Raw genomic sequence first — 17,297 nt, forward strand, 5'->3', positions numbered from 1 at the left:
GAGAAAGGTAGAAAATTAAGTATTTTAAGGAACCAAAAGAAAAATGGAGGAATAGTTGTTCCTTCTCAAGTTCTTCTCCCAACTCTTGTTTGATACCCATTTCTATGTAATTCACAAACGCCACTCCCTCACATGACGCTCGCAAGCCCTTCACCAAAGGCAGAGAAACGCCCGAGTTATCATTACGTGCTCAGCTTAACTGTCACTACACTTGGACAACAGAGCGTGGCTGCAGCAAGTAAGAAGCTGTAAGTGTTGGTGAAGAATATTTTCTACTTTCATCTTTAGAGGGCCCGTTTCATATTTGCACTTTAAACTCCAGTGTAAGGTTTCCTGTTCAAGTTTCCCAAGCTTCTAACACTTAGTGACAAAAGTTTGAATCCTGGGATTCTGCAGCTATGTCATTAAATGTCTCACTTTGGTTTTTCTGTGGTCTAAATCTAAGGATTTAAACAGCATTAGGAGTTTAATTTCAAACACTGTGTGCCATTTATCTTCTCCGGGGAAGCTGTTGAGACAGCTACGTGCAGTTCCTACCCTCTCCTCTGCTGTATACGTGAATACCTGGCATACCTGAACCATGACAGCACACAGGTTATCAGGAAAATTAGCTCCGAAACTCTCCCAGTGAGCACTTCTCTCTTGGGGGAGATTATGAATGGGAGTAAGAGAGCCAGAGGAGAATGGCGGAGGCTGCGCTACTTCTGAGCTGCGACTGTATTTCCAGAAAGAACTCAGGCCAGATGAGTATGACGCCAAGGAACCCGTGTATGTGCTGCTGTCCCTCTCTCCTTAATGACACACCTGTTACTTAGTTACAGGGAGCCAGTGTCTCCTTAATCACATGGAAAACATTTGGATTATGGATACAAAATTATTTTATGACTGGTTGAACAAATTCCAGAAGAATAAAAAAAACAAACTACTATTTGTTCAAAGAATCTTGAAAGGTAAAATCTCTAGCAATTGTTGCCCAACTTTTCAAGACGTGTTGAGGAACAAGAATGCCTTCACAGGAAGGAAGGGGGCAGACCCGGAGGCGGACTGAAACTGAAGTCACTGTGCAAAAACAGGAGGAAAGAGCAGCCAGGCCCACCAACAGATTTTTCTCCAAGTCAAGGTGAAAGGCAGGCTCTTTGAGGTTCTGATTTTACACTCTAGCCATTTTCTATCCAGCCTTCCAACCCCCTAGGAATCCAAGTAACTGTCTAGTGAATGAGTAGATACATTAAGAGGTCTTCTGAAACGTAAAATGGTTATTCTGCAACAAGACCACATTTAAAGTATTTCAGTATTACTCTAGCAACCTTCAATATTTAAAAACACTACAAAGATTTCATGCGAGAGGCCAGATCATTTTCAGTGTTTTCACTGTAAGTAAACAAGGTCTTAGACTAACTTTAGAAAAGTAAATAAAACTTTTGAATATCTCATTCTTTCTAAACAAACCACTCCTTTAAAAAAATTCATGTATAAATTTCAAAAGCATTTTTTATCAGTAACAGCAGGTTTTTGGAATATGGAGGAGAAACACGATGAGCAGAAGCTAAACTAAAGAGATTGTTTTCATGTTTTTTAAAGCAGGCAACATTAAGAAAGGTAAGAAAGAAATTAGGCAAAGTAAAGATAATCCAACTTTGAACAAGTAAGAATTTCAAAAAAACACAGAAAATATGGCTATTTTCCCGTCTTACCATGTGCCTCTGAAACTAACAATGCCCCACACTGTTATAACTAAAAGGGGAAAGAAGCCAATGAGAACTGGACCAGGACACAGATGTCCCCACGCATCTACAGCCCCAGTCAATCCACATTACGGGCGTCTGAGCAGTGACACTGAACTCATCCAAGGGAGAGTTACTTCTCAAGAAGCCAAAAAAAACCATTTGGTACATTAGTTATTATATAAAAGTCTGGCTTAGCCAGTCTTTCCCCATCATAAAAGAAGTATAAAGAACTGAAAAGTAAACAGTCAACAAAAGGTCACTTTTATGGGTTTACTTGAGCCCCCCGAGTTTTGTATCACCTCACATCAGATTACCTTGCTAGACAGGGTTTCCCCACAGCCACAAATTTTTAGCTAAGTATCCTTTTGCCTAGTTTTCCATCTCTCAGGATTCCTTTAAGCTCTCATTAATAATAAGGATTTGAAGCATCCCCACCCAGCCAGCGTAAATGGTTATTGGATGAGACACGGAATACTAAGCCCACTCAAATTTAAAGTCATTAGAAAAGAATTTAACAATTAAAAGGTAATAATTAACAGTTACCAGACACATATTCAGATACTATTTTCAAAGAATTACGCTTAACTTATTTTCAGTTTTTCTTCAAGTCAGCAGTATACCAAAACAATGCTTTAAAAAAACACACAATTTCTCAATCTTGCCATCTTTCACATTCTGAGCAAATCCCCACACTTGTTACCCTATTTTTTCACAGTGATATCAATGTCTCAGATATCTTAATGAAATTTCAGACAGAATCATCCTGTAGTTGTAAAGAAATGAGCTTTCTAAAGAGCAGGTGCTCACAGCTCTTTCTAACTACCTTGTTCTGGTCATGGCTGCACCGCCTCTAGCCTGCTGCAAATAACCAGAAGATTAATCAGAGCGGAATGAAAACGATGGAGACCTGCACTGGTGGAGAAAGCACCACCACCACCACCACACGCAGGCCTACTTCCTTGTACCAAAGGATTGTGTTCAGATGCCATCAAGACCTAAATTCCTCTTCCTGGTGTAGGGCAGGCATATTTCATCGATGTTTGGTCATTATACCAGTACAAGAAATGCTACACCATGTATAAGAAAAATCTCAGAGTTACACAATCACGTAACTTAAACTAAAACATGTATTTCTTTTAACTACCAAGAAAAAAAAAAACTGGAGAAGGGAAATTGCCCATTATATATTTACCAGAATTCTGGATCCGCCACGTTTTTATAAACTGAGTATCAGGAGGTATCGACTCCCCTTCTCCTATGGTGACATCTTCAACAAAGGACATGGAGGGTACACTGATGTTTGGGCTCTCAAAGTCATAATAGGCGCCAATTGCTGCTTGTAGGTTCCTACAAATAAAGAGAAACGGTGAAAGACTTCAGTCGTGTCCAGAGCATATCATCTTCATTGCCAATCAAAAAGAAAAAGCCAGTTTCTTAGGGTTTGTTATAGAACCTAAGGCTCCTGGTATGTAAATCTTCAGAGCCACTGATTCTGGCTGAGGAACGACAGGAAAAACACCAGGACCCACAAACTTGTGCACCACTTTCTTCCCAAGGCACCCACACAGCAAGTAACAACGTTATCGCCATCAGCTACGAGACAGCACGTTTCCCTCTTACCCACAAGTTTGGGTAAGGAAGTCAATTAAAAGAGAGCTCCTCTGCAACTGTGACTAAAATGCAAAGAAGTCCCATTTTTAAAAACATTCTAATTATTTAATTTTTTGAAAAAGCAATACGTGCACATGGTTCAAGAAATTTCATACAGTGAAAATACCCGTCTTATTTCCTTTCCTACAAACACACACACACACACACACACACACACACACACACCCAGAATCACTCATATGACTTTCTTAAATATCCTTCCAGAACTTCCTTATGCACGTACAAGCAAATCATATTCTTATTTCGTCCTTTTTACACAGTTGGTAGTATGTTACACTGTCCTTTGCATTATCCCCTCAACAATAAATACCATGAAGATATTTCTTTTCTTTTTTCCCCCTTCTTCTGTCCACCCCCCACCCACCACCCACTACCCACCACCCCACTCCAGTTCAAGCCGTTGTTTCTCAGTCTAGTTGTGCAGGACACAGCTCCCTGGCCCATGCTGGTGTTATGAGCCTTGCGCTCCTCCCGGCTGGGGCAGCTCTCACCAGCTGCCGGCCACTCATGATGGTTGCCAGCCACTCACGCTGGCCACCAGCCGCACCCGCAGCAGCCCGTGGCAGCCCAGCTCCAGGGAGAACCATTGTTCACAATCTTAGCTGTAGAGGGCACAGCTCAATGGCCCATGTGGGAATCGAACCAGAGACCTTGGCGTTAGGAGCACAGCGCTCCAAACACCTGAGCCACCCAGCCAGACCCCCATGAAGATATTTCTATGTTAGTATATAATGAGTATCCTCATTGTTTTTTACAGCTGTATCCATTATATACATGATTTATATGAGCAGTCCACTTGGGAGTTTGTTTGCAAGCTTTAATTCTTCCATAAATAAGCTTATGTACACACTGGAATGCATCCATAGGATAAATTCCTGTAATACTGCTGGGTCACAGGGAATATACTTGTGGTTTTAATGCATCTAAACTTCCTCAATAAAAGTTGTATACTTAATGAATGCTTCCAGCAAGAATGTACGAGAGGGTCTAGTTCCCCTCCTGCTCATCAACAGTGTTTCTCCAACGTTTCGGATTTTTGTCCATTTGATAGGTAAAAAATAAGATCTCAATGAGGTCTTAAAAGGGTTTTCTCCTTTCAAGACAGCAGTTTCTTTTCTGGAAGCACCATTTTGTAATGTTGGTGTTCTTTTTAATTACTCATCAACCTCCTTATGTCAGAAGGAACTACCAAGCACACAAACCAGAGTCTGTAATTGAACAGAATCACATGACTGACAGCTTGTTTCACCACTGCCAGAAACCGAAGGCCAGAAGGGGTTAAGTATGCTGTGTGCATTAGAGAGCAAAGACACTGTTGGTAATTACATTCACTGCTTTCCCTATGGTCTTACCGACACTAGTGCCATCATCCCAGTCCCCACAACACACAACACCAAGTGCATTTTTGTAAACATAACCCCACCATAAGCCAAAGGACCCAGTGGATTGTTTTTCATGCATAAACATGGCATGAGATAAGCTCTGACAGTACACAACTGTTCAACAGACATGCTGTTAACAGCAAATATCTTTTCTGCTGGGGGCACGCCTGCTCCTCCAGGTGTTTGCAGCTGCCAGAAAGGCTGGCTATATTTAGAGCAGCTACCTCAGGTCACGCTCAGCAATGGTGGCCTGTGATATTAGTCAGTAATGACTGGAATTACACCAGCAGCAGCTGCCTGCCTGCCTGCCCCGTGTGCTAGATAAAACTTACATGGAGCAGAGCTGGGCCAGGGGCCAAACTGTGCCCATTTGCTTGACATTCAATAGGAAGGCTTGGATTTTAGTCTTCCCAGCAACTTCCTTGTCTGGCTGGCATCTGAGGGGACGAATACGTGACTCATCAGACTTGGGAAGCCCCGCCCCCCCCTCCCACAAACAGGCTTAGGAGTACATCTAGAATCAGCTTTATACTTAGGGATCAGGGATAAAATGGGGGACAGAAAAATACGTCTAGCTTGCATTTTGTTCTTCTGAAAACCTTTTATAAAAGCCACATGTCCAACTTTTTATAAAGATCATTTTTCCGCTGCAGGTCTCCAGTAAGTAGCCTGCTGAATTGTTTTCTGTTCACTTGGCTGTAAAATATGCTTGGGAGGGAAGAAACTATTTGTGCGCCCAGGACAATTGCCAATTCTCATCCTCGGCCTGTGTCATATTTCACCACTTGGCTCTGCCTGGTATCAGACAGGACTGAGACCACTGCAGTAGGAACACTAACAAGTGGAAAAGTCCAGCTATCCTAAGGCAGATCAGTCCCTTCCTCAAATCTTTCACACATCCCATCTCATCCCATAGCCACACCAACAAATCTGCTTATTTGGACCTATAATTATACAGGTAATTCAGCCAGAGAAAGATTAAGAAATATTTTTAAAGCCCAAAGTGAAACTGAAAGCAGTGAACTGGACTCCAGGCAGGAAGCAGGAGCGGAGGATGACAAAGCAAATTCATTCCCCAAATACAAGGCCGAGAGCAGACGTTGGCCCCGCGGTGCTCTAACCCCATCAGCGGGTACACAGCTCCTCCGCGCGCGGACCACTTAGATCACTGCCTCACTGGGTCAGGAAACAGCAAGAAGAGACCACACAGCTCCAACTCAGTGTGAGAACACGGAGACATGATAGCACGCATTCCGGTTCAAAACAACATACTCAGCTATTATTAGCCAGCAAGAAATTCTACATGAAATAGAGCTGGCTGAGGAGATGGGAAAAGGAGAACACTGACTCACTCACTATTCAGCCCGGCCTGAAAGTTTAAACTTCCAGGTTCCTTCTGTGTTTTCACTCAGTAACAGTTTTTCATCTGATTTCAGATGGTTAAAAGCAGCCTGAAGAACAAAGGGAGGCAGTGTAACAGCGGGGGAAAGGCACAGGCTAAGATGGATGGTGGCGATGGCTGCACAACACTGTGAATATACTTAATGCCACAGAACTATCCACTTGAAATTGGTGCAAATGGTAACATTTGAAATGGCTTTGTTTAAAGGCAGCTCCTACCTCTAGCTGCTGAGCGTTTATCTGTGTCAGTTTACTCATCTGCACACTGGGTTTTTTACATTATAAGGTTGGCTTATATTTCATATTACACGGTTGGCATCATAGGGTTGGCTTTGAAGACCGCATTAGGCAATGTGTATAAATGCCCTACGTTGTCAGTCATTATTCAACAAACATTTAATTAATGAGCACTTATCCATGTGCTAGGCACTCACCCTGGGACTAGGGATAAAACAGACAGCAGGACAGGGAAGGCCTGTCTACAGCGGCCAGTCCAGCCGGCGGCAGCAAAGCCAGACATGCCACCTGCCTCTCACACCGGCGCTGTCAGGCCAAAGCAACTTTTCCTACTCGGTGCAAAACGGGCTTGGCGCGCACTGCAGTTTCAACCGCAGTATCAGCTTAACCTAATTCAGGGTGGAAGAATCGGGGGGTGCTGAGAGGCAATTTTGTCATTTAGAAGCAATACTGTTCAACCTTCATTTTATAGATAATTGAGTAGCTTGCCCTTGTCTATTAGAATTGATTATTATTGCAACTTATTATTATTTAGAATCAGTGATGGAATTTAGAGCCATATCTTTCAAAAGCGAAAAACTTTTAACTTATCCAGAATTTTCCAATTATCTAATAACACTCCGAACATCAGATTTTCTTAAGAACATATTAATTACCATCATGAATTCCATAAACAAATTACTTGTAACCTCATTAAGCTGAATTCTTGAAGGTGGTCAATTTCCTAACCTTGTATATATTCACAAACACAAAACATTTATTTTTGTACTATGTATACACATACATAAAACAGATTACTGGTCTTATAAAGAAAAATCGTCTATGTCCTGAACACACAGTCAGGAAGAGCACCCAAAAACATGGGGGTAGAAAACAGTTCAGAAGATCAGGAAATCAGAATTAAAGAGGGAATGCCAGAAGTCTGAGTATTAGCTCAGATTCTCAGGGAAATAAAATGAGATACCTTCGCTTTCTATTCTCTGACCAAATAAGAAATTCAAAAGGATCCAAATTATTTATGAGAGAAAGAAAACCACCCATCTCATTTGGACACAAATGAAGATGGGAAATCAGAACGAGAACAGACGCAGCGAAGCACGGACAGCAGCATCTCTGGGCTTCTGGGAACCCTTATCCCAAGCCGCGAGCGTCCCCTCCCCTCCCCTGTGGCGTGCCAGGGGTACTGCTACCCACGCCACAAGCCACCAGGAGTCAGGCAGGCCTGAATGTCTCTGAATGACTAAAAACCAGACTAGAAAAAGGGTCCGCAAACCAGATGGTGGTTCTTACGAGGGCTTTCCAACATCAACTCAACTGTAATCTGACAGGGAAGACCAAAACAAAGGGCCATAAAATATGTCCGTGTGACTATCTTAAACTTTAAGACCTGGGAAAAACTGAGAATTTCACTCAAACAGAAAGACGACTGCAGGTAGGGAATAGGAATTGGGCTACAGAAGGCTCTCAGTATTTCCGGACGTAAAAATTAACTCATAAATGGTACTAGTTAATATGTGAAGACAGCAAGAAAAATGAAAGAACTTGTGGAAAATTTCATTAGGAGGAGCAACAAAGTTCACACCAGCGTTTACCCACTTCTTAGAGAACTAGCAAGTCCAAGATTATTTCTTCTCTCTTCCCTTCCTGGCTATTTATTAACCCACTAATTTTATTACTTTTTAGAATTGGTCCTTACTATCATCAGCAGTTATACTTTTTCCAAGGAAAAAAGTAAAAAACAAGCATTCTACCATGAAGAAGGCATGGTGATGGCATTGTTTTAAACAGATGTAACAACCAAATGCAATATAGGTCCTTGATTGGATTCCGCTTAATTAAAAAAAAAGGTTATAAAAGATATATTTAGGGACAACTGGGAAATTTGAATACGGATATTTTTTATTAGTAAAGAATTTTTTGTGCTGTACACCTGAAGCTGATATAGAATAATATGGAAAGTCAACTACAGTTAAATACACATATGGTCACGGGATGTAAAATGCAGCACAAGGAATATAGACAATGACATAGTAACAGTTACATACGATGCCAGAGGGGTACTTATATTTTACATTACACTAGACTTGGGGGGGGTTATCACTTAGTGGGGGGTGTAAATGTCTAATCATTATGTTGTTTTGTACACCTGAAACCAATTTAAAAAAAAAACCTAAAAAAAATATTTTGTAACTTAGTATTTCAGTATGTGGTTATGTAAGACGGTATCCTTATTTTTAGGAGAAGCATGCTGAAATATTTAAGGGTGAAGGGTCATGATGTTTACAACCTTCAAATGACTCAAAAAATTTTATATACAGAAAAAAAATCAAGCCAAAAATGTTAACCAGTGCTGAACCTCGGTGGCAAAGATAACAGTATACACTCTACAATTCTTTAAAATCCTCTACAGGTTTGAAAATTTTTGTAATAAAAAAATAAGTGGAAAAGAAAGAGACAGAAGAAAGAGAAGGTATCCTTTCTGCCACTGGAGAATATCAAACAACTTCAGTGCGGAATTACTATAACCATTTTGGGAACAAGAAAGGACCTACTGGGACCTCAGGAGGCTGACATACCAAGGATGACAGCTCAGAAAGAGGGAAATAATCACTGTGTCTGATGATATAATGAACCACGAAATTAGGCAACGCCAGAACCATCTTACACTGGGGTATTCTTGTCATGAGATAATAAAATCGGCTTATTTTTTTTAAAAGCAGGATCTGAGAGAGAATACAGCAATTCGACGTTGACATTGTAGGAGTTCAGTTTCTAAGTGCTTTGGCTAACATGTCAGGATCAAACTATTTTTCCTTTAAAAAAAATGTGTGAAATACACATACCATACAATTACTTTCAAGTATATATATATATATATATATATAACTCAGTGGCAGTGAGTGCATTCACATTGTGCAAATACCACCTCTCTCTAGTTTCAAAACCTTTTAATCACCTCACACTTATTAAGAACACCCCACGCCCTTTAAGTATTCATTTCTCATTCCTCTCCCCCACCCCCTGGCAACGATTAACCTGCTTTCTCTATGAATTTGCCTATTCTGCAAAATTTATATAAAAGGAATCATACAACTCGCCACCTCCTGTGTCTGGCTTCTTTCACTTAGCATAATGTTTTCTAGACTTCTCCCAAATGGTATAGCATGTACCAGCATTTCATCCCTTTCACGGCTGAGTAATACTCCATCGTATGTACATGTCAGGTTTTGTTTACCCACTCATCTGTTAATGGGCACCTGGGCGCTCCTACCTTTTGACGATTATGAGTAATGCTGCTGCAAACACTCATCTGCATGTGTCTTGTGGGCACGTGTTCACTTCTTTGGCTAGAGAGACCCAGGAGGAGGACTGCTGGGGCATATGGTAATTCTGTTCAACTTTTTGAAGAACCACTAAACTGTTTTCCATAGTATAGCTGAACCATTTTACATTTCCACCAACAATGTACAACTGTTCCTATTTCTCCACACCCTCACCAATACTTTTCTTTTTTCTTTTCCATTATAGCCTCCTAGGTGGGTATGAAATAATGTTGAACTGTGGTTTTGATTTGCATTTCCTTAATGAACAATGATCTTAAACATCTTTTCACACATTTGCTGGCCATTTGTATATCCTCTTTGAAGAAATGTCTGTTCAAATTCTTTATTGTTTGACTGTGTTGTTTGTCTTCCTTTATATATTCCAAATACTAGACTCTTATCAGATATGACTTACAAATATTTTCTCCCATTATGAAGACTGTCTTTTCACTTTCTTGATAATATCCTTTGATGTAAAAGTTTTCCATTTTGTTGATTATCTAGTTTTTCTTTTGTTGCTTGTGCTTTTGATGTCAAATCTAAGAATTGATTGCCCAATCCAAGAATCGATTTACCTCTATGTTTTTCCTAATAGTTTCATGTTTTAGCTTTTATATTTAGGTCACTGATCCATTTTCAGTGAATTTTTGTGTAAGGAGAAAGGTATTCTTTTCCTGTGGTTTTCCAGTTGTCCCAGCACCATGTGTTGAAAAAGGTTCAAACATTTTTAAGAAAAAAAAGTTAGACAAACTCTTGGGTATGGGTAGGATCCTGCCCTTTCTATGACCCTAGTCCTTAGTGACACTTACATGACAAGTGCAACACATGGCAAAGCTCAGACGGGGACACCGCGCGGGAGAACAAGCCCAGCTGTGAGTGGCACCTCACGTGACTCAGGCATAGCATGCTGGTGGCTCGGCTCACCCTACAGGATACTGCATTTCCTTCTCCCACCAAACAGTTACTAGGACTGAAGGAACCGACAACACTCATCTAAGAATCAGCCAAACTAAATTAAAAGCACAAAAAAAGTATTTTCCTGTCAATCAAGAAGTATACATAACATGTGCTTCTTTTATATTTCTTTTCTGTATGTTTTCACTCATTCATGACTCTAAGTATTGGAAATGTAGAAAATAAAGAAGAAAAAGTCTTTGCTACCAAGGAACACAAGTCTATTAAGAAAGATTTGGGAACAAACAGTCGCAACTCAACGTGGTAAAAGTGAGACAAGAAACATAACCAAGGACAATGAAAGCACAGAAGCAGCAACACCTAACTCAAATTTAGGAACTCAGGAAAGCTTCACCGACCAGGTAACAACTGTACCTCAACGGACTGGTTAACCACCTAGAGAAAGGGAGTAAAAGGGCATTTCAGACAGAGGGAGAGAATACGCAGAGGTACACAGATGTATGAGTTACAGACCCCTTCTCTGGCCACTGCCCTCCTTGTTCCCAGGAAAGCAGATATAAAATAAGACGTAACTTAGGGAACGTCCACATTAATACAGGACTCTGATCCAAGCCCCCACTGATTAGTCCAGGAATGAACGGATCCAGTTAAGTCAATGTGAATCCTTCCCCGAGAATGTTAGGATTGGGGCTGAGAGCTGTCAATCTCTCCCTGAGGAGCTGGGGCTTTCAGTGCCAGATTTTGTCTACTGCACTGAAAGGCAAAGAAAAGCAGTCTTCAGAGAGAAAAACAACACAAACAAAAACAGCCAGAAAAAGAGAAGCCTGACAACATTTAAGTCCTTGGTTCTGGTTGTTTCTGAAACCAAAATGAATCTCTAATTTAGGTTCTAAGATATCCCAGCATCCTCATTATTAATTCTCATTTGTACTCAGGCAAGATTATGACGCGGTTCTGCTCACCACCTCCAATAAAGTCCTAACTGCTACAAGGCTGAAGGACTACAAGTAACAACCCAGCATGTGGATCAAAGTCAGCGAGAGGTAAGAAGAAACGAGGCCTCCCCATCTCAGGCTGGGAAGCGGGCAGCGCTTGGTGTAGCAAAGCAGTTGCTTACACTCCATATGCTCGCTCTCCAAAGCTAGATGGAGCTTTAGGAGCTCTGGGCAATAAAAGGAAACTGCCCACAGAGACTGCTAACTTCAGCGAGGTTCTGCAAAACACAATCCAATCCAATCTGGCCTCCCACAGAGGAGACAGGACACACAAATCAAGAATATAACTTGATTAAGCAAGGCCCTTTCTGCCTAAAGCCAGAGACCTGAAACGTCTAACGATCAGATAATTAGATACTTGGTGGAATTTCAGCAACTAAATTCTCTAGAGCCACTAAGAAACTTTGAGACCCCGATGAATACAATGTAGGCAGCCCCTTAAAACACTTCTCACAGTCGTCCCCCAAACTGCCATCTCCTCCCTTATAAAGTACATCTGACAGAAACATAGCTGGGGAGGAGGGAAATAGAGGGGTGACATTCCATAGATTTGGGAAAGCTCTAAATCCAGAATTTTCCATCCATGCCCTGAGGCAAAGACCTTTAAGCCAGAAAGACAAGCAGAGCTAAGGACCCTAACACGGTCCTAGCTGTTCTCTTTAGCAATCTTAGAGACTAAAATGTCTAATTATAATATTACTGGGATTGGTGATTTATCAAAGGGCATGCCCCATTATTAAATGGATGAGTAGTGAACTAATGTTTTAAAAGAGTTCTGTCACCAGAAGCCTCTAATTATTATACCCGTCAAACCCTAGATCCAAAAAGTGGCCTCAGATCGGAAGGGGAAGCTAAGGCAGCGCGGCCTTCGTAAGGGAACAACCTGCCGCCCTGCCCTAGTCTCGCTGTGCTCCCTCCGGTGCCGTCCTGAGGAAGATCAGACGTGGGGCATCTTTCTGGGCAAAACCAGGCCAAGGCCTTCAGTCCTCTGCCAGTGAACTGAGTTACAGGGTGCCCATGAGACTTGCTGTTGTACCTGACTGCTCCTGCCCTGTGGAAAAGAGAGGAAATACTCTGTATTCTTTCTGCTTATACCCCTGGGGCTGAGAACAGTGCCTGGCACACAGAGGTGAGTAATAAATATTTGTCAAATGGAATCAACTAGTGACCAAAATACAGTATTTTTCCTTTTTATCTGATTTTTCCTCTCACAACTGTATATTGAGACTATATGACGGAGGTCAGGGGAAAGAACAAAAAATGTATCGTTTTAGCCCACAGACTGCAGGATCATGCAAACCTGTATCTGGACCACTCAAAACCCAACTAGGGAAAGCACAGCTATGACCCAGAGACCTTCAGCTGGCGGCTGGGTAACCTGCAGGAGGAAGTCACAGGATGACAGCTGGACCTGACGAGGGGTCACCTCCCCCTGGGGAGGAGAACGAGAGCTTGTGTGCTTGTTACTGTTTAGGCAACGCCCCACTGCCACGTGGGACTCCTGAGTACACAGTAAGATCATCCCAGAGTTGATGTGGGGGTACAGGCACCCAGGAATTTGAAACTGGAACTGAGAAAGTTTTTCTCACAGAGACACTATGATATCTGGGCTACAAACTACACATTTGGGAACTTTCCAGAGTCATGGTTTTCTCAGCAGAGACAGACAAGCACTGCACACACCTGGATACAACATACAGAGACAGAAACCTGAAGTATTTCGAGTCCTCGGTTCCAGCTGTTCCTGTCCGTGGGTTCTTGAAACAGCAATCCTTAAAATACTCCCTCCATCCTCCCACTACCACCTTTAGCATAAGCTACTCTGAAATGAGTTGGCTGCAACACAATAGGCCCAAGTTAATTCAAAATTGTAGAGTGTGTTCCAGGGATAAAGTCTATATATGGCTATTATAAGAGGCAAATTAAAATTTAACTCAGACCCGGCAATCCCATTTTTGGGTATGCAGCTGACTCTTGAACAACGCAGGGAGCAGGGATCACCAACTCCCGAGTGGTTGAAAAGAAGCTTATAACTGAAATTGGCCCTCCCCATACAGACTCCCAACCAGGGAGCTTAAATACTATTTTCAATCCCCGGGCAGTTGAATCCCCAGATGTGAAACCTGGGGATACAGGTGGCCAACTGTATATTTATTGAAAAAAATCAACATATATATAAGTGAACCCGCATAGTTCAAACCCATGTTGTTCAGCTGCATCTACGAAAGAATAGAAAGCAGTCTCAGAGATATTTACACATCCATGGTCATAGCAGCGTTAGTCACAATATCCCGCAGGTGGAAGCAACTCAAATGTCCATCAATAGACAAAGGGATAAACAAAATGCAGTGTACACGTACGATGGAATATTACTCAGTCTTAAAAAGGAAAGTCTCGGTTGCTAGACGGGAGGGGGGTTGGGAATGGGTGAAAAAAGGATTAAGAAGTACAAATTGATTGTTACACTGTAGTCTTGGGGAGACAGTGTATAGTATAAGGAACACAGTCAATAATATTGTAATAACTGTATAGTGTCAGATGGGTACTACATTTATTGGGGCGATTGATGGGAGGGGCTTTGGGGGCAGGATGAAAAGGTGAAGGGATTAAGAAGTACAACCTGGTAGTTACAAAATAGTCATGGGGATGTAAAGCAAAGCACAGGCAATATAGTCAATAACATGGTAATAACTATGTATAGTGACAGGTGGGTACTAGACTAGTTGGGGGGATCACTTCTTAAATTATACATATGTCTCACCACTATACTGTACACCTGAAATTAATATAATATTGAAGGTCAGCTGCAATTGAAAAATTTAAAAAAGGGGGGATAGGTGAGAAGGGAATAAGAGGTTCAAACTTCCAGGTGTAAAACAAATCTGTCATGGGGATGTAATGTACAGCATGAGAAATGTAGTCAATAAGATTGTGACAGCGTGGTACAGTGTCATATGGTTGCTGGACTTATCATGGTGATCACTTTAGGTATATAAATGGTGAATAACTATGGTGTATACCTGAAACTAATATAATATTTTATGTTAGCTATATTTTAATTAAAATCTTTTTTAAAAAAGGGAAAATCTGTCACGCTAAAACATGGCTGAACCTTGAGGACATTATATAAGTAAAATAATCCATCACAAAAAGACAGATACTGTATGATTCACTTATAAGAGGTATCTAGCTTAATCGAATTCATGAAAACAGAAAGTAGAATGATGATTGACAGGGGCTGAGAAAAAGGGGAAATGGGAGTTGTTTTATGGGTACAGAGTTTCAGTTTTGCAAGATGAAAAAGTTCTGGCGATTGGCTGAACAATAATGTGAATATGCTTAACACTGCACACTTAAAAATGATTAAGATGGTAAATTTTATGTTATGCGTATTTTACAACTTTTAAAGAATTTAATTAGGATGGGACTGATATGCTTCACTAAGAAATTTGGACTTACTCCTAAAAACACAGGAAAGCAACTCAGGTTTAAAACAAAACAAAACAAAACAAAACAAAACAAAACAAAAACACGACTTCACTGAAGTATAATTTACATAGTATAAAATTCACCCGTTTCAATTGTATAGTTCAATGATTTGGTAAAAAATTGTAAAACCATCAGCACGTCTTAGAACACTGTCATTATCCCAACTATGTCTCAGCGCCCGCAGCATGTACGTACGTCACGTAACATAGCAAAGGGGAATCTGCCAGCTGACCTGAAAAGAGGGCAATGATACTGGATTGTGCAGGTAACCTCAATGTAATTGCTTCCATAAGAGCGGACGAGAGAACCCGAGAGACAGCAGCGTGAGCAGGACTTGTACAACACGCAGCTTTGCCGACGGAGAAATGAGGCCATGAGCCCGGGAGCGCGTGTGGCCCCTGGAGCAGGACAAGGCGGAAAACGGATTCTTCAGCAAGAACACAGCGTGGCAGAGATTTTACCCAGTAAGACCCATTTTGGACTTCTGAATGCCCTACCTATAAAATAAGAAATTGGTGATTTTTTAAACTACTAATTTTGTGGTCATTTATTACAATAGCAAAAAAATACAATGGCTATTAATTGTATTATTTTTTCTACTTTATTGTAATATTAGAAAATGTACATCATAAAAGAAAAAAATTATGAATATAAAGGCAGACTAAAGAAAGATTACAATTTGAAAAGGTGCTGTTTTCTGATGAGTCATTTCCTTCATAATTCTGCTTTCAAGAACCCAATTATCCATTGAAGATGCATATTTGGAAATAACTCCCATTTTTCTTGCCAGCCCGCCCTGAAATTTAACTGTCACGGATAGCTCCTGATAAGGTAGACAATCAGTAGGTTCAGTGCTAACGGAAATTTTCGAAGATGCTAGAAACACTGGCCTAGAGTAGACATGAAAATGTATGATAACCCAAAGTCCCCGAATAACAGAACACGTGATCCAGACAAAGCTATCTTCAGAAACAAAACGTTGTGGTTCACTGCTATTCATGAAACTTTCTTTGCGACATAAAGTAGCAGTTATGAAATGATCTGGTAAACCTATAATTAAACACAGTTTTCAAAAGTGTATTTACCTAACAGGGAACTTACCATAAGCCAGCAGTGGTCAAATGGAGCTTATCTGACAGCCTAGTCAGAGTGTTATTTTCCTAAAAAATACTAGGAACTTTTGGTTTTGATTTTCAAAAAAGAAAAATGTGCCAAAAAACTAAGTTGTAAAGCAGTACTCCATTTGTAAATCTAGCTGTTGTTCCTATAATACATAGAGAAAAAAGCATGGGCTTTGAAAAGAAACACTACGTACCTTTTACGTACACCTTTGGTTAAAATGGTCCATACCTGTGCTATGTCTTACTGTGAGGTTTCCTGACGGCTGCCACAAGGGCCCGCTTCAAAGCACCTTGTTTCATCTCCCCTAGAGAACAGTGCTGGCCATACCATCTTTGGAGATAATACAAAAGTACACCTCAGCATACTTCACCTACAAAAACGTATACTAGGGTACACATCCAAGAGAATTGAAGGCCTATGTTATCAATCTTATTCTCTTTTCTAGGAACAAAAACGTAAATAAGCCTTGGCCAAGTTCTATTTAATATGCCGAACACGGCCAAAGCAATGTACTATCACTACCAAATAATGCCACATGGTATTAATGCCAACTCTACTCATTCTGCAGCCAACCCATCTCCAAATCCTCTGGGGCTATATTTGGCTGCTCTCTGGTACATGTGAGTTAGGTACCTTTAAAAAGCTACATACTGGGTGGTCAGTTCAGTTGGTTAGAGCGAAGTGCTAATAACACCAAGGCTGCCAGTTCGATCCCCACATGGGCCACTGTGAGCTGCATCCTCCTTAAAAAAAAAAAAAAAAAAAGCTACACACACAGCTAGGGGACTAAATTAAATTAGATTTAACTTGGAGAAAAAATATGATAAAGGCAGATTTTATGAGAGTTCACAAACCTAACAAGACGAGGCCCCTTTTTCTTTTACAAACTAATAAAGTGATAGTAAAACACGTCAGAGATTGTTGCCATTTTTAGTAGTAACTAATCACTGAGAACAAACAAGGAAGACAACATTTAAAGATTTCCTCTTGAAGTCCTGTGATACTCGCAAACCATCTTACATACTCTGTTAACGG

The 17,297-nt window shown here is 40.9% G+C and overlaps 1 protein-coding gene across 3 annotated transcripts in view; it reads right to left on the reverse strand.

The window, feature by feature from the left end:
* ILRUN (inflammation and lipid regulator with UBA-like and NBR1-like domains) overlaps nt 1–17,297 on the reverse strand; it is an 82,711-nt gene that overhangs the window by 46,332 nt on the left and 19,082 nt on the right. For all 3 annotated transcript variants that reach the window (XM_074332828.1, XM_074332830.1, XM_074332829.1), the window contains exon 2: nt 2,920–3,074. In XM_074332828.1, coding sequence (XP_074188929.1) covers nt 2,920–3,074 — 155 coding nt within the window. The remainder of the gene's footprint in view (nt 1–2,919; nt 3,075–17,297) is intronic.

The sequence above is a fragment of the Rhinolophus sinicus genome, linkage group LG05 (genome assembly GCF_036562045.2).
Source record: "Rhinolophus sinicus isolate RSC01 linkage group LG05, ASM3656204v1, whole genome shotgun sequence".
Classification (NCBI taxonomy): domain Eukaryota; kingdom Metazoa; phylum Chordata; class Mammalia; order Chiroptera; family Rhinolophidae; genus Rhinolophus; species Rhinolophus sinicus.